This window comes from Sinohyriopsis cumingii, chromosome 3 (genome assembly GCF_028554795.1).
Source record: "Sinohyriopsis cumingii isolate HCF-2022 chromosome 3, ASM2855479v2, whole genome shotgun sequence".
Taxonomy (NCBI): Eukaryota; Metazoa; Mollusca; class Bivalvia; order Unionida; family Unionidae; genus Sinohyriopsis; species Sinohyriopsis cumingii.
The window spans coordinates 152106127-152125980 of NC_142963.1; the positions used below are offsets into that span (position 1 = coordinate 152106127).

Consider the following 19854-nt stretch of genomic DNA (forward strand, 5'->3'; position numbering starts at 1 on the left):
TAGTTGCAAGTTAAGGATTTCAAGATGGTTTTAGTGGTGGCCATATTGGATATCTGAGTGACACCATTTTCATTTAAGACCATAAAGACATCTTACCATTCTTGTGATGAAAATCACATGGCTATACATTCAAGAAAAGATGCAATAACAAAATTCTCAGATTGATAATTTCAACCATATTGGATGATTGTTTAGTTAAAATCGTCTTAATTTAGACTTAACTAGACATAATAAGTAGTCATTTAGTAAACAACCTATGACAATACAAATCTGTTAATGAATAGCAATACAAATCTTTTCAAGATGCCCATATAGTGACAACATTTTAAATCAAATCAGCACCTTTCTTATTTATGAGCAGCAAGATGTCATAGGAATCTTTATACTATAAACTCCACATGGGTAGCGATGAGACGATCTTCAGGTTGGATGGTATGGCCACTGTATTAGATGGTATAGTTTTATTTAACACCATCAGTCGATATAACAATATATAAAATATGTTCAATGTAGCAGATATAATGGCTATCCGATTGGAACCATTTTCATTTAGGGTGAAGTAAATGTCATTAAAATCTTTTAGTAGGTATCACAAGAATGTTTGTCAATCCATGAAGGAGGAGTAGCTGTGTTGTGGAAATATTGGATGTGAAATCAGTACCATTGTTTTAATTACGGACTAATTAGACATAAGCAGTCTTTTGGTGCAACCCTTATGTTCATTTGACTGCCAGTACAGAGGAATTGCAATATCAATAGTTTTCAAGATAACAGTGCACGTCACATTGGATGCAGGAAGAACATGAAATCATAAGTTGTATATTGATCAAACTGCCATGACAATATGATCATCATTGCGGAGGGGTAACATGAAGAACATTTTAAAGATGGTTCTCTTGGTGGCATGGTGACCAATTAGGCACTATAGGATGTCTTTTCTTGAAAATCCCATGCAGATATGACCACTCATCAACGAGAAGTAGCTATAAGACCATGTTCAATATCATCACATAAAGCCATATTGAAAGTCTGATCAATATGATCACATAAAGCTATAATGAAAAACTGATCAGTACCGTTACTTTTTAAGACCAACTAACGATAATAAATATTATTTTAGTTTAAGCCTCCATTCAGTATGACCATCGATTCAGGAATAGCTATATTAATTGTTTCAAGATTACATCCATGGTGGACATATCTGATATCAGATTATCACTGTTCTTTACCTGAGGACCAATGTTTAGTGAAAACATCATGTAAATATGACCATAAATTATAAATGGTAAGCGATTAAAAAACAATCACGATGACCTCAATGACAGCCAAATTTGGATTTCAGATTAGCACTTGTTTCATTTAGAACCATTAATATATGATAGGAAGCTTCTTATCAAAAATCCCAGTACATTCAGGAGAAGTAACATTAAGATTTTCATGATGGCCACTGTGGCAGTCTTTTTGAATGTCAGAACAGCACCGGGCGTTCACAGAAGATTTAAAGGTAATGTATTTTGATAATAAAAAATATATCTCATAATAATGCTAACGTTCTGGAAAATATCCGGCAGGCAGCATCTTACTGTAAACGGATGTTGATGTCAACAACCATTACTGAGGATAATCAATAACAAGGTTTTCAGTTAATGGGCATCAATGACATTTTCCTTTATAACAACATTAAAAATCAGACACTGCTTTAATTTAGAACCAGCTAGCAGCATAGATACCATATCTAAGACCATCAAGTAACAAGAATGAGCTGTATAAATTAGACATATAACTTAAAGCTGTCCATAGTTGGTGTTAAGTCTGTAAAAATTTCATATATGACCAACTAGACACTATGACCAGCATGTTGGTGAAAGTCCAATGACCATACGTTTAAAACCGATACCAAGATCGTCAAGATGACCACCCTTGCTTCCGTATAGGGTGTTCTATTAGAACCATTTTTTTTTAGGACCTATAAGATCCAGGGATGTATGTGTACAATTTCATGGAGATCATCTGGATGATGGAATATTGAATAGGATGTTGCATAAGGTTTTGATGGTCCTTGACTATAGTACAAGTCACAAGAGACATACACGCGCATTTATTGTTTCAATTAAATATAATTTTCTGTAAGCGAAGCCTATTAAATCCAGATTATGCAATGCTCTGTACCTTAACTGTCAGCAAGAAACTTCCAGATAAAAATTATCTATCACTGTGGAATCCTATAAAAGTGGCCATTTACTAAATCTGGGTCAACACAAAAGCGCGTCTAGTTGAATCGTCAAAAACGATGGTATTACGAATATGTTTATCAATATGCGTAATTTTCATTGGGACATCACAGCTTGCGACATTCAATACAGATTAAACTGGAAAAAACCTTAATTTTCATTTTGTCCATAAATGTATACTTTAATATTGATTTTGCTGTATACACAATGCATTTCCAAATGAATATGGATCTATACTAGCCACTTAAAAGTATGTATGATCAAATTCAAATGACACCCATTACTGAAATAATCGACATTGAATGCCTACCAGACCCTTGTGGCTTGTGACTTGAGTACGGTTGAGAATATACTATGCAATAGAAGTGAAGTCTTAATACAAATATGAAATAGGAACACAATAACAAATTATATTGAAAAGTTTTAATAAGCATAATTTACAAAATTACATTTTGATTATTGTTTTGAACAGTAAATTACCTATTTTGTAAGGTTGCAACATTTGTCAAAATTTCTAAACCTGAAATGTTTTACAAAAACATAACCAATGCCATTTAATGGAACCAATTTAAACTCAACCCCTCTCCCAACCTGCATGTTAGGTTTACAACGTGCAGCTATTTATATGTAAGCTATCCATATAGAAGTCAAGTTGTCAGCTTACGTCGAGTATAACAAGTCTCCACCTTTTTGATTACTTTATCAAACCAAAGCTTGTGTGTAGATGAAATCTGGGCCCATGCTGCCCAATAATGGGTTGATGACACATTTACATCTATTCTTTCTTGCCGATGAATTCCACATCCATTTTGAGAAACAGATATAGGGTGTAAGCTGCTATAATTCCAATGTTGATGTCATGTTTGAGTTAGACATTCTTCCACGTGGACACTTTTGATAAGAAATCAAAGATGTGCACTTTCTTAAGAACTCACCGTTCTGACTTTTAAAAATGGATAGACAATATCAAATAAAACATGAATTTCGTCATTGTTATAAATTTAGGTACTGCTAATACACCAAAAATGAGTATCAGCTGTTGTTCTACTCAGAAAATACGATTTAAAGTCTGAGACGGGAACATTTGCATTTCTTAATACTCTGACAGATTGTATGCTACACTTATTGAAGACTAATTACTTATTGATTCAAATAAAGATGTTGCAGAAAGTGATTTTTTCAGCATTATCTGTAATATTTATCCAAACTTTAATTAATTCATGTGAAACATGTATCTTGATTATGTCAGCTGACGATTTGATATTAAATGTATGCACGTATCCACTGTAATACAAGAGGCATTTATTATTTCATTGATATTCTCTGACTTGTTTGTTTCTTAGGTAGGAGGTATTCACTCCCACTGTATTGTCCTTTGTGATTGTTGACTAATTAATAACTTTTACTTTTTAATAAGCCACATACAATGTGCCATACATATAACAACTTGCAAAGGTTTCATCTGCTGTATGTCTTTTGCTTCTTATTATGATATGACTTATTTTGTTTGACATGTCTTGCTGACAATGTACTTCAAGCAATCTTAAGACCATCAGCATATTTTTTCATCCTGCTACATACATGTAATGGCGATAAAAATGCAGCTAGACGAAATGACAGGATACATACATAGGCCGATGTTTACCAAAGGTCCTCTTACGCCAAGATTTTTCATATAATTTCATTAGAATGGCTCGTAGCTCGTGCATCACTGACATCAAAGGACATTTTTATATAATTTCATTGGAATGGCTACTAGTTATTGCATCACTGACATCAAAGGGCATGTTAGTTTGCACAGATTCAGATATTTGTAAATATTTACAGTAAACAAATCCTTTTACAAATGTAAGTGTTGCAGCCTTACACAAGATAATATGTATAAACAATGCATCAGTTTGCTTCTCTTCTAATATCAGAACATACATAATTATATAAATATGTTTAAAAAGAAATGCATGCATACAAATTGGTACAAAATATAATTGTCTTGGCTAGGTTTTGCTAACGTGTTTTACATATCAAGAATATAAAGTTATCTTTTTAAAAATACAGACAGCAAATTCAATTAAAAAAACTAATATTAATCTACAGTTGAAAAGACAACATTCAACAAAACCATGCAAAAAAGGCTAAATGTAAAATTTAATGATAATACCGATTACACGGGATATAAGAACAAAACTAAATGAAGGTCTATATTCGAGATATAAGTAGAAAATTATGGAATAGCTAAAAAAGATAATGACTGATAGTGTAACACTTCTACTACTAAGACCTAACGAAGGCATTAGTACGAGCAATGACAATATAAGTCCCTTAGTCAAACATATATTACATTATTTGCACAGTGTATTTCCAAGTATAGATATAATTAATTTGTCCACAATAGCAGAAGTATTACGATAATATTATGTTCATTAAACAGATCATGGTTTGTGATAAGTATTCTAAAGCTATACAAATATTTGTAAAATGTTTCCTGTGTTGGCAATAGTGCTCCCATATTTTATGTCGAGGCATCTCTAATTATGTTTGGGCAAATGAGAAATTGGGACGTTCTGTACAGTTTCACCAGAATCCTCTGGACAATCTATACTTGAATAGGGTATTGCATGGGCTTGCTTGGATCAAAGACCAGCATATTTAAAATAACATACTATGGAACCGGTGTTAAACTTAAATAACAAATAGAATATGAAAAGAATGACAACGTACTGTAAAAAAGTGTACTAAAATTAAATTACAAATTACAGTTTTGATCACTGAACTGGACTAAATGAAACTATGAACTGAAACCTTGCATAGGTTATTTTGGTCCATGTCTAGCGTAGTTAATACTACGCATTGTTTTGGAATATATTATGCAATACATGAGAAAATGTAGTAGCAAAATAAAATATAAAAACAATAACAAATTAAAATGGAAAAGTATTTACAAAGTTCAACTTCAATCATTGAACTGGACAATAAATGATCTTATTTTCTAAGTCTGCACTATTTATAAATGTTTTGGAATGCTATGGTTTGCAATACACAAACCAATGTACTTTATTGGAACTAATTTTAAATTCAAACTTTCTAATTTGTTATTAGACTTACAGCTGACAACTATTTGTATGTAAACCATTGAAAACCATCGATTATTCAGCTGATGAAGAGTTTAACAACACGTCTTCACCCTTTTGATCACAGAGACATTCCCAAAAATGTGTGCAGCTTAAACTTTGGCACTTTCTGCCCTTGAAATGTGATGATATGTTTCCGTCTAAACATCTAAGTGTCTTCCGTTCCAACATATCCATTTTGCAACGTATATATTGGGTATAAGAAATGATATTTCCGACTTTGCTGTTATGTCTTACTTGTTGGACACTTTTGTAAGAAATATAATATTGGCATACCTTAACTCAGCCTTTTAACTTGCTAGAAACGGATATTCTTATTAATACATAAAGTGACTTTTACACAACAGCAAAGGAATACATACAAAACCTCAAAAATTAATTCATTTTAAATATTTATCTGGGTTATGTCAGCTGAAGACAATAAACATATACACTTATCTTTAAGGTGTTTTTAATAAAGAGCAATAATTTGTTTAGCTGACATTTTCTCCTTTGCTGGTTTTCTAGTTATTATATATTAGCTCCATTTTATTTTCCCTTGAATAAATAAGAAAACATACTTAATTTTTTTTTAAGGTCACTGACAAGGTACCATACCAATATCAATTTACCATTAGTTCATTTGCTATATGTGGTTGTTATTATGACAGGAATCATCTGGTTTGACATGTCAACCTTTAACGTATCTCACTATGATAAAAGAAATAAAATTGTAAAGATTTGAGTTGCTGTCTACTTGAATAGAAGGTTGTCATTCAATTTTAAAACAATCTAAAATTTTCACACAAAAAGTCCCCTACATTAGGTAATATAGTCCTTTCTAAAATTTAAGATTAAGACCTGTTACATACATTAGGTTAACAAAGATCATGTTTGGAATAACTTAATGTTTAATGCAAAAATAAATTAAAATGTTATAGGAAACAATATCTGGTAAGGGCAAATAGATGACAGATTAGCAACATTCTTATCAAATTAAAAGGTCTTTACACCAGGATGTGTACTGTAAATTTCGATCAAATTGTGATGAGATATTTTTGAGAGGTCAATTCCAGTCAGATTCTGTTTTTACAACCATCATCCATACTGGATCAAAGTTTGGAATTATTTTTACAAATTCTTAAAGTACATTTTAGTTTCATTGGTTCAATTTATCTTCAACAGTTTTGTGAACAGAACGTAAAATGTTATTTTCTATATTTAGCAGTGATGACCATATTCGACATATCGGCATCTGTTGTTACATAAAACAGTGTGTGTGTGTGTGTGTTTGTGACTAGGATTGTTAACGTAGCTTTAACAATTTTTCAGACATATCGCTACGATGTCTGCATTGTGGCAGTTTATAGTGATATCTAGCACTGAGGCATCATGCCGCAGACATGTAGCATGATGTCCCACCCTAGCACATTATCCTGACAACTGGCCGACCAGTCCTAGCACTAACCTCTTAATGCTGAGCACCAAATGAGGCAGTTGTTAGTCCCGTTTTTGTAAGTCTTTGGTATGCCTCGGCCGAAGTTTGAACCCATGACCTCCCGCTTCCGAGGCGGATACTCTTACCACTAGGCCACCAGCGCGGTAACATAAAGAAGTAGATACATACTTAAATAAATGCTGAAAATATGCCGACTGTTTTGCATTTCAGAAGACGTTGTTGAAATTTTCTATTTTGGAGTGTGGATCATGAATTGCCTTTATGCTTGGATGGTTGCATTCAAATTTGGTTAAATTCATTTAAGTGGAATTTGAGAATTAGCCATTTCATATTTTTTAAAATTTAGAAATGATACCGTATGGATAATAATTCCAAAGATTTTGGTTAAATTTGATGTTTTCTTTCAAAGTTTGTCAAGTATAGTTGAACAGTGGTTGAGAGAGTTTGCATTTGTTGCCATATTTAAAGGTGAAAAAGTATGATTCTCAAAAAAAAGAAATTATAGCTTTTAGACTGAGATGCCTTCGGTCGAAATTTGACAGATGCAATAGTGATTTGAATATTTGTATAAATATGTAGTTAATGGCATAGACTTTGGATCTTTATTTGCGTCAACGAAGATGCGGTCTTAGTACATCTTCGGTCCAATTATATTATGTGATTGGAAGGTAGCTGTTGTAAAAATATTCTATTTTTAGTAATAGTAGCGAATTTTAAGAATACTAGAAGGAAGTGAGATTGTATCCTTCCTGGAAAGATCAAGATTCGGCACCATGGCGTGTTCTGTAGCTCTTACAATTTTGATGTGAAATACAGTTACCAAGTAGATTTGCCACATGCAAGATATAAAATGTGAATTTTGACTACAAAAACCTTGATAATCATACATGCACCACGTGGACTAGGTTAGATAACTTAAGCTAGACTGTATTGACATAGTAAAGAGATATGACTTCACCTTTGTATTGACAGTGTGAGGGATGTGCACTTAAGTATATAATTAACATATGATCTCAAGGATAAAAGCATGCTAATACTCGAATATCAATATTAAAAGCCAAACGATTTATTTGTCATGTGGCCTGTATTCATATCAATGTTAATGTTGAATAAACGATCCTTGACAATCATGCATACAATCTATTTGGGAAGAAATTATGTGTTGACTGCTGATTGTTGCCAGGAACTAAAAGGCTCTATCATTATTTTCTAATGACGGCTAAATATGTATTCAATAATGATAAGTGCCGAACAAAGGAACGTTGTTCTACCCACATAACTATCACTTTTTGCTCACATGGCCATCCGGCCAAGTGAGATTATGTAATGGTTCTGCATCAGTGTTTTGTTGTTTGCCAACTGTTACAGAACCTATTGTGGCAGGAAAGCGTAAGAGGTTAGTAAAACTGGTACGAATCAGCTAACAAAAATTGCAACCGTTACTAAAAATAGAAACATATTAACATACATTTATTCTCAGAAACAACTATTAATACGTCTGAGGAGATTTTGAGATTGGGCGTTTTCACAAATACAGATACTTTAATTCTGTACAAACTATACTAAAACTTAAAAAAAAAAATAATTAACTTTTCAAATTTCTTTTGTCTTAAAATTTGCCAAAATTGTAAAGGAATATCCGGGCATAAATTATCTGCAAGTTATAACAAATGATGTACATCCAATGCAAGATATCATAAAAGATGTAAATTAGAATTGGATGTAATCTGACAGGAAGAATCCCGATGAGATGGCGTCTCAAGTTTATACAAAAATATACAACCCGTCATCAAGTGTGGTTGCCACTAAAAAAATAATTATAGAATCTTCCAAATGACTTGTAAAAAGTAAGAAGAAAACTACGATAAACAAACATTTTTCCCAAAATCGTGAATACGAATACAGTTTGTTGTCAAATATTTAAGTTATTGCTTGACAGAAAAAGGTTTTATCACCAGCAAGTATCTTGCTAACCAATATTTTTATGCCAACAAGTCTTGTATTAATCTTTTATAAAGATGTTGCCAAGGTGAGAGATTTTATGCCCACTATGGTCTTCTGCTATTATGCAGTTTGATATTTCAAAGATAACTTTTTTCACAATATAACTTTGCTTATTTTTATAGGCAAAAAGTAGCTGCAAATAATAATAATAATAATAATGATAATAATAATGATAATAATAATAATGATAATAATAATAATAATAATAATGATAATAATAAAGATTAATTGAATATCAAGCAGTGTATGATACATTGCATGTAAAACATTGTTTTTCAAAAATGGGATTAGAATAACTCCATACTTTTCAAAATTTACAACATTTGTGAAGATTAATTTCTCCTGACTTTGATGAATGCCGTTTAAATCTTGAATCCTCTTCCTGATCTTGGCCTTTTCTTCACCACCACTTTTACTGGAAAGTGTTTGTCAAGTTAATCGCATTTGATATTCCTGTGTAAATATTATGTTCAATTTTTAAGGGCTGTTTCATTGCTATGGCTAGGCGTTTTTCCAATAGTTGTGCTACCAAACTGCTCTGTTTGCACGTGAGTGTCTCTAAGTATTTTCAGGTAACTTGCCTGGTGCATCGACGTCAATGGACACTAACTGGTCATGGTAGGGTTCATGTTTGTTGCTACTATTAGTTCCACCGGGTGGAAAAATGTCCTCATTGCTTGCGTCATCATATGTTTCCATGTAGTTGTTTGTAGCACCAGCTAATGGTTCAGCTTTTGTCGGTGGCTCCAGGTTTCTGTCATCACATGCATCATGATGAGGCTCATTGTTGTTGACTCCATTAGCATCACCCATTGGATAAATATGCACAACATTGGTGGCATCAGATACTTCCATGTAGTCGTTGCCACCATCATCACTACCTTTTGCTTCAGATTTTGTAGGCGGCTCCACGTAGGTGTCATCATATGCGTAATGGTAAGGCTCAGTTTTGTTGTTGCCATTAACACCATCCGTTGGATGAATTTGTACATCATTAGTGGCATCAAATACTTCCATGTAGTCGTTGCCACAATTAGCACCACCTATAGGGTCAGGTTTTGTAGACGGTTCCAGAGAGGTGTCCTTATATGCGTAATGGTACTTTGCAGAGTCGACTTGATTAAACTGAGCACAATGAATGTCTATTCTCAGCAAACCTTGCTGCACGTCATGTTCCGCAATAGACACAATATCTGTTATCTCCCTTGCTAAGACACTGAAGGTAGGTCGATCCTGTGGTTCAACTAGCCAACATTTCTGCATAATATCATACCTGAAAAAGAGATATGTTTTTTTAATTGATTTTAAAAGCAGTAGGTGCAAGCAGATTCGGAATTACTCAACTGAATGACATTTTCCTGAACTTGGCTATACTAAACCAATGGCTGTATAAATTTCTTCCAGTGTTTTTATGGCATATGTCATTATCAAAATTGTTTTATTTCGTCAGTTTGTTTTAACCATTATCATCCATGTGAGACGCCACATCATAATTTTTGCCATTCTGAAGGGCCTTATCGCCGAATGCTTTCTCTCAAAGTTGGTCGAATTCTGTTGGTTACTTTTTGAGAACGAGTTGTTTAAATGCTTTTATTCTTTTCCTAATAATGGCCATATACGATGACGAATTTCAATTACTCTTTACATTTTAGAAGCCCATCGAGCAGTTGTTCATAAAAAAGTTCTAGTAACATAATTAACCAAATCTATTTGCGCATGGGCATTTGTAAACGTATTTCACTGAATGGTGTATTAAACGTTATATATATGTTGTTCTATTTTAATAGCAATAGGGTCCATAATTGATCCCAAAACAGCATCATTTGTTTCTCTGAAAGGCACCTTTGGCAGTATAGTTTCTATACTATTTTGGTGAGATTGTGCACAGCAGTTTTGTTGCTTAGTAGAATTTGTTTATATTGTCTCTAGCTTTACTAACGGCGGTCATATTTTATTGCACAAAAGAATCTATTTTACAGATTTTGAGAGGTTTTACAAGTAATTATTCACTATTGAATTTTGTCAAGATTCATTGAGCTGTATCATCGTTTATTGATGGCACCCATGCTATGTGGTGGCCTGGATTCATTTGCAAGCATGCACGAGTTTTGAACAGAAAAGTTGTGGTTTGGATCTTGCCAGGACAATCCCTGATTGGATGCCATGGTGTGTTTCGAATCTCTTACGATTACATTTATAATGCTTACCATGGAAACCAAATAAAATAAGCAATGCCAAGTAGATTCATCCTATGTTACATACAGAGTTAATGATTAAAACCAACATATTGATGGTTGTACGTATTATTATTGGCCTAGGTTGGTTCAAGAACATTAGTACACATTACTAACATAGCAAATATTACTGACATTATCATACATTACTAACACAGCACACATTGCTATCATAGAGCATGATACCGACTGTGTGTCACATATAATTATCCTGCTATGCTTCTTGACACTCAAATACTGATATACGTTTGTTTAGGCCAGAGAACTTGCTTATCATATAGTCAGCATCCTATGCGAGGAAACAATCCTTTATCTGATTTTGCACTGGAGAGGGACAAAGCACTAAAAGTAAGATCTCTTTAGAACTGTGTACAATGAACACAGTGTTCTAAGTGTCTTCTGGTAGTAAAGGTGTATGGTGGTGGCAACTTCAACGGTTATCAGGGTAGTTTTCATGAAACTTCAAAAGGCACACAAACTTAACAACAATGCATTCGCCTTACAGATTTTAGAAAGTAATAGTCTTCCAAGCATAATGTTCCAGGAAATATTTTTCACTTCTCTGTATTAATATACATTGATGAGGCAAATGAACACACGAATGATTTACATAGTTAGTGTGTATTAACAATAAAAGTTAGCTGACAATGATTTCATTTTTATATGATCAAAATACTATTACAAAAGATATAAAAATCTTTGAATGTCTTTTAGAAAGCATAATAACAAACCAACCTGAACACAATTTTCAAAATTGGAAAGAATGATCCTGGTATAAAGGTTTTGCAATTTTACACAAATGATGGTGATATGCTATAAAAATGGTTGCTTTTATCAGACAATAAGCATCCACTTAAATAAATTATGCCGTTTTTTCATTTCACACGAATGTCAGCATGTTGAGTATTCCAATGCTGAATATGGCATCTTATTGCTTAATTCAAAATTGTGAAAAATGCATCCTGTTATAAAGGTTTTGCAATTTTATACAAATGATGGTAATATGCATTAAAAAATGGTTGCTTTAATTCAGACAACAAGCATCACGCTAAATAAACTATGCCGATCTTTTCTTTCACACGAATGTCAGCCTGTTTAGCAAGGCTGAATATGGCATATTATTGTTTACTTATGTTTTTCTTTGCTACTTAATTCTTTAATAATATAGCTGCATATCTTTATACCAAAGTTGTATATAATATACTACTACTACTTCTACTACTTTTACTGTTATTACTACTAACAATTATAAAGTTGTACATGAAAAATATTGAAAAGTGTAATTAAATAATTGGTTTAGGTTATATTTATGTCCAACCATGGGCTACTAGATAACAGTGAGGACTTTTCTCTCGTGACTTTGATGAATGCCATTTCTATCTTTCCCAAATTATCATGACCCATTATTATAATGACTACAACCTTCCTAACCACCGTCTGCATTGCAAACTTGCTCCAAGCAGCTGATTTCGTGTGGTTAATTGTTTAGTGAAGTATCTTTGTTATTACTGTATATTAAACTATTAGATACTTTACTGTACGAACTAATATATTAGTTACTACACCACTAGTTATATCACCATGTGGATTTATGTAGCTAACATCATGTATGCAGTTGATATGGTCCTTGACAGTATGTACTTGCAGATATTCCTGACTAATTACACCACATGATGACTGAATCTCTGTCCCACACTTTAAATGTATTGGCTCCAGGAGACCATTATGTACATAGTCATTAATGGCTGGCCCTTTGCCATGATAAGGTTAATACTTATCCTCATGATATGGGCCACCCTGTAGTTTAGGTTGGACATAAGTGTCACTAAGTAGTTCTAGGTAATAAATGACTGATGCATTGATGTTAAGTGCAATTCATTTTGCACATGGGTGTCACTAAGTTGTTCAATGTAACACGTGACTGATGTTTTAATGTGAAGTGTCATTCAGTTTGCACATGAGTGTCACTAAGTGTCATTAAGTAGTTCTATGTAACAGTTGGCTGATGTATTGATGTGAAGGGCCATTCAGTTTGCACATGAGTGTCACTAAGTAGTTCTATATAACACATTACTGATGTATTGATGTCAAGGGCCATTCTCTCGTATGTTACAACTCGTGTTTCTCTTTACTATTAGGACCACCTGGGAAACACATTTGTACATCGTTGGTGACATCACGTACTTCCATGTAGATGTTGTCCAAATTGTTTTATTATTACAACACCACCTTCTGGTTCAGGTGTTGTAGTTGTCTCCATGTGGCTTCAGCATAAAAAATATTGGTAAGGAGCATGCTTGCCAAGTTCCTGGATTAAATCATACCTTTTAAAACATATATCACAATAAGGTCTGAGACTATTAAAATAGCTGACATTTGCCTAACATCCACATGAAATAGCTCTTGATTAATAAATTCGTCAACTTACATTTCCAACAGTGCTCGTATTTGTATATCTCATAAGCTAAATTGGTTGAGGGCTTTTCAATTGTTTTAACTTCATCAATGTCGGAAACATTGTATAAAGTTATTTTAATAGTTGTCTCGCTAGAAAAGGTGGCCAAACAAAATTAACATTGGACAAACCGTGTACAGTTAAAAAAAAACTTTAACCTATGACAATTTCTGAAAAGATGGTCCAATGCTGTTGGGTGGTTGTTGGAAAGAAAACATTAATTCTTGTGCTACTTTTAGCATCATTTGCTGCTTCCTATGGTCCATCAACATTTATCAAACATGTCTTAATTCCTTCTGTCAAGTTTGGTCACATTATGTTGTGTGGTGTATAAGATGAAGTCATTTAAATAGTTTTGCATATTATTTAAAATGGTGGCCTATTTGATAACATACTGGCAGCATGTGTAACTGTCTGAAAGGCTCTCAAATGTCTATCAAATTTGGTCCTCTTCTTTTCATGTTTTTTTTTAATTAAGTTTGTTTAAATGTTTTTGAAGGCAGATTGGCATTGTTTTGTATGTCCGAAATGACTTCATGGCAGAATGTTTACTAGTCCAGTTTAGTTAAAATTAATTACATTCCTGTTCTTATTTATTTCCTGTAGATATTTTTGTTTCAGCAGCAGGAGAGGCGATACTTCACAGAATACTGCCATACTTATCTATGTATACGCTACACACAAATACCAGTATTCAGCTATACTGTCAGCTTATGTCATGTATTGACTATTAAATTCATTATTGATATAATCAGAATACTTCAATTTAGCATTACCAGTGGGGTGTAGATACCAGAGTTGTAGGTACAGCATATATATTCCTTTGGATAAATCATCTTCTCAGTCATGTCAATAGCCCTGTGAACACCTATGAACACCTACGCACAAACAACAGTATTCAGCTATACAAGATTTACTTTTGCAATCGGTCGGCAACTGGGTGGTTAACATATTGTTTTTTAAAATTCTAATTCACTTCATCATAAAATTCGTAATTTGATTCCAATCTAACAATACAACTAGTCTACGAAGAATCACCCTGAGAAGATGGTGACCACGTGACATTGTAAAACGTCATAGAAACTAATGAACATTTCCCAGTAATCCAACGAAAATCGAGTGACTGCATTGTGATAATGCTGCACGACCCGGGAATGTAGGCTATACGGCTCATCTAAACCCCACCAAATCAAACTGAACCTTTTGAAGCCGAAGTAAATCAAAGGATTTTATGTCATGATCTGGTATATAAACTTGATGAGATGCTTTCGCAGAATGTCATACAGGTTGTAGGAATTCTCAGAAGATGTAGGTGGCTCTGACGTTCAACATAACTATGTCCATTGCTTTTACACTAACACTGGGACTAATGGCCTTAATGGGTATACTGTATCATTACATGCGAGTATCAAATGCTTCAATTCTGAACCTTTGGTGCCTGAATCAACTATTTGCGAGATATTAGATTGATGCATGGTCAGAGTATGCTACTAGACATTAGCACCAAGATAAATACAGAGTAAAAGCCTGGCGAGTATTCATTTTAAGATATCTCTACTGCCCTATAGTTGATGAAGAGGTGTATCTCTTGCTGCGAAACATCGCTCTAAATTTGTCCCAGAGGATGCCTGTAACTAAGACGGCTTTTAATGGATCCCTTGCGACAATTCTGAATGGATACACTGATATATCTGTAAAACATGCAGCACTGAATTGAGCCACTGTATTGCCTCTAATATGGACAGCTTTGAATGGGGCTGCCGGGACGCTTGTAACAATGACAGATATTTGCATTGGGGAAAGGGCGCGTAATATCATATGTAGGCCCTTGAACACAATGTGTAAGACAATAAAACGTCAGTGCTAAGATTTCCACAAGTAAAGGGTTTAAGAGTTCTTCCCCAATACTGACAAGTGAAAAAGGCATCCTGAACATGGCATCATGTTCATGGGTTTTGTGAGCATGGCAGCATTTTCATATTGAGTCGACCAATAATGGATAGTGTAACTGCATCTGAACCGATCTGTATTTCCCTACCTTCTGTCATCAGTATCACTTTGAAAGAATTTGCTTCTGTAAAAAGTGGGATGTTTGACCGTTTTACTGTTTGGATCTCTAGTTTTTATTCTGCAACTATCACTGATCTCGAAGATAGTGGGCTTGTGGAAGATGTTCCTCTTTGTTTGCCTATTTACAAATTTCCTCTACCTTGGAAAAGCGGGTTATATGACATTGACTGAAATTAAAGTTAAGTTCTACTGGTGGAAGTTGAATATAAATATAGAGGCACCCCTTTCCACAAGCTGCAGCTTCACTAAATATATTCTGCCTCTCTATTAAAACACATTTTTATACTGAATTATTGACAATGGGCTAATACACAAAATATAAAAATTGGCATATTTTCGTACAGTTTGTCTGGGCAGTACTGAGACTGAGGAAGTCGTCTCCCTTTCTGCAAGTACCGCACGATGTCCCAGTTGTCAACTTCATAATATGGAGTTACCCCCCTTGTCATCAATTCCCAAAGAACGATCCCATAAGACCACTGCAAAGAACAGAAAATACCATTTACACCATTATCATTGTTTTCCTATATACATATGGGGTCATATTATAAACATGTCAACGTACACAAATAGCAATGAAGATGATTTCCAAGAAGGCAAATCTGGACATGTATACATGGATAAGGATTATGGTACAAATGCAAGAGAATATACATTAAGGTATTACACAATTATTAATATGAGTGCACTGGATAACACATGGGTACCAGTGTATAACAGATAAGCTGGCAGTATTGCACACTATACGGAAATACTTTAGAGGCATTAAAATGACCAGTGATTCTGGCAAATGTATGAGTGGGTACCAGAACGACCGGATATTTTGCATCTAAACAATAATGCAGATACCACAAATTGCCAGTTCAACTACATCGAAATATTTGAGTTCTCTGCTAGTCTTTTGAATTCAAACTATGTTCGCCTTAATTCCGTGTTCAAAGAGGGAAATCCATGTTTCATCAACTGGAACAATTTAATTTAAATATTCTAGTCGGGTCTTTTGATAGTTGGTGAGAGGCATAAAGAAAACAACGCTATAAGTATAAGAACACATTCAGAACTTTTCCAATATGCCTCATCAACCTATCATGTTGAATTTGAACCATACATGATATGATAACTACCACAATCCAAGATACAACCCCACAGAAAATATTTACTTCAAACATCTCCCAGCGTATTTCTTAAAATTCAGTAAGAGTAAATTGAACAATTATAATATAACTGGTAACTGGGTGATTACTCCACCATCGTATTAGGATGCTTTTTTATTTTTGTATGTTTGTCGATTAACTTAGTGGTCAAGATGTGTTGATTCAGTTTCAATTTCCTCCCTGGTGCAAATGTATAAAACTGGTTGATAATTGATACACATAGAAATCTAGAAATGCCTTTATGTGTAAATCAGATTTCTAATAAATATATGCATTTGTCTTTTAAAATGCCTCCATTTCATTATTTTAAATATTGTGCCATATATTCATCCATCTATTATTCTTGCTTGCATAATCAGAGGATAACTCCAAAATTATTCAAGGCAACAACGTTTTGCCCCAAAAGTGGTTGCATGGGGTGCATACTACTCACTATGAATTTGTCCGTCAGTAACTTATTTAAGTACAATATCATAAAAGCCATTTCATTTAGAGACATAATCTTTGAACAGTTCATTGTAGTTATCAAAAGATGGCATATTTAGATTTTCAGACATTGCAGTAATATTTATAATGTCTATCACATTTGTCACTTTCAGGACACAGAAAATGATTTACAAGTTTTAACGCTATTAAGAGAACAATGATAAACAAATGAAATGTGTAAGACATACTTGAATTGATTTTTAGTAGGCATACTTTAATTGATTTTCAGCGTGCATACTTGACTCGATCTTCATTAGGAGTACTTGACTTGATTTTCGTTAGGCATACTTGATATAACTTTCAATTGCATACTTGTCGTAACTTTCAGGGCCATACCTGACATGATTTCCAAGACATCAATGCAATTTTGGAAGCTTTTTGTCCAATATTTTAAAGTTTTGGAACTTGGGGTTTTTTGACAAATATCTTGTTATATGGTTAATCAATATCATCTCAGACACAAAAATGAAATTTGGAAATCATATTTTGTTTTTGTCTTTGTTTTTGTATGTTGAAAATCTGGTTAAATTTTCGTTCCAGTGATGTTTCATTTGTTATTTTTAATCAACTTTATTTCATTTTGACTTAGATTTTCTTGGTGACAAATACTATGTTTAAACTATTTAGCACAACCACCTCTGGTGCCAAGATAACCTGTTCATTGTATCGTATCATTAGAACAGGTTTTAATGACTCATCATTGTGTACATTGCATTATAAAATACAACATCACTGAGCTAGCATAATTATCGCGCTGTTGAAAAGAGAACCCAGGTCAAGATGGGAAATCAAATTTATAAGGGCTAATTTGAGAAATGAATGTAGGTCAATATATTAAATTGATTTCAAACATAGACAAAACTAAATTGAATAAATTGATGAAAAATGTTAACCAAACTTATATGTTCTGATTGAAGAGGTCAAACGGCATTAAAATACTTTATATTATGTAACTAAATTGAAATTAATATGAATCAAATCAAATTGAAAATTTAATCCCATCAGTGATTTCTGCTGGTAACCCTAAACATGCCTTCTTGACTATTTCTCGACCCTTTCAGATTCAGAAGAATAAAGCTAAAGCATTGACTCTGCTTCACACCTGATATCTTAATGCTACCTTGTAATTATCTGCCCTTATAATATCTTTACACCTGATCTCTGACTGGTACTTTGCAATTATTTGCCCTTATAATATCATTATACCTGATATTTGACTGGTACCGTGTAATTATCTGCCCTTATAATATTTTTTACACCTAATCTCTAACTGGTACCTTGCAATTATCTGCCATTATAATATCTTTAGACCTGATCGCTGACTGGTACCTTGTAATTATCTGCCCTTATAATATCTTTAGACCTGATCTCTGACTGGTACCTTCCAATTATCTGCTCTTATAATATATTTCGTGTTTTTGTTATCAATATTAGCTAAATGTTTTTCTTAAATCTAGTCAGTAAGTTTGGGATGAACATCTGTGTGAGTGTTATAACTAGCAAAGACCTTTATATAAGCATACTGGCTTTTTGCTTCACTTCCCTATATGTTTATGTTATACATTTACTCGTAGGTTATTATTGTTTATACCACATCTGACTTTGAGCTGTAAGTTCCCTTTCCCATACTCTCCGGTGCCATCCACCTTATGGGGAGTTTGGTGTGCTTATTGTCACTTCTGTAGTACTCCCTCTCGTAAATTTCCCTGGATAGTCCAAAATCTGCTACCTTCACATTTAATTCCTTATCCAACCTTTTAAATAAAAACATTCCCATATAAAGATCAAAAACGTATATTTGAAATATATTACAATGTCTCTTTAATAATATTTCACGCTGTAGAGCAAAGGAGCAACATTAATCATGTGATTTGATATATTATTTGATCAATGAAGAAATATACCAATCGAAAGCTGTTAAAAAAAATAAAAGGTTACATTAAATCTGAGAATTAAGAAAGGCAGTTTGATTTCGTATTCGGCCAGCTGATTTGTATTTATTCAACTTTTAAATTTTTCCACCTATTTTAAATTCAGTACCTATCATCTTGAAAGACTACAAAGTTATATGTACATCTCATCGCTTTTACCATTTCTTTAAATGTTTGTTATATTTTTAGAGCTCAACGTTCAATTAGCATTCTATAGTTGGAATTGTACTGATGTGATAGGAAACACATTTAATGTAATCATCTTTGTTTACATAGGTTTTAATCTCTTACGTTGTTTCAAAAGCATAAACTTTCAACAGAATCAAAACCGCTTAACGGATATATAAGAAGTACAGGTTTTATATTGTTAGAGAGACTTACATGCAGTTTCTTGCAGCTAAGTCTCTATGGACAAACTTGTGGTGTGATAGATATCCCATTCCTTCCGCAATGCCGATCCCAAAGTAAATTAGATCTTTAACAGTTGGATTCTCAAAGACAAAAACATATATAAATTCAAAATTTGAACTATATTATAACGGTTTGACTCTTTTCAACACAATAAAGAAAAGAAAGTTGTATCATTGCTGAAAGTATTGATTTTTAAACTGTCATAGGAACAACGGAGTGAACCTCTCATAATCCAATCAAGATAATTGTCAAAAGTAAATGCGTGGTAAATATCAATAACGCAATAAAAAATTTGATCTTATATGGGGAAAT

At 33.4% G+C, this 19854-nt stretch overlaps 1 protein-coding gene across 2 annotated transcripts in view; it reads right to left on the bottom strand.

Annotated features, from left to right (window-relative positions):
• Positions 1 to 2639: 2639 nt before the first annotated feature.
• Positions 2640 to 19854, bottom strand: part of LOC149804165 (hepatocyte growth factor receptor-like) — a 209025-nt gene continuing 191810 nt past the window's right edge. For both annotated transcript variants that reach the window (XM_089954144.1, XM_089954143.1), the window contains exons 25-28: positions 19513 to 19622; positions 18792 to 18954; positions 15903 to 16039; positions 2640 to 10074 (exon numbers count right to left, since the gene is read on the bottom strand). In XM_089954144.1, the coding sequence (XP_089810270.1) occupies positions 9360 to 10074; positions 15903 to 16039; positions 18792 to 18954; positions 19513 to 19622 (1125 nt within the window). In that variant the 3' untranslated portion in view covers positions 2640 to 9359. The remainder of the gene's footprint in view (positions 10075 to 15902; positions 16040 to 18791; positions 18955 to 19512; positions 19623 to 19854) is intronic.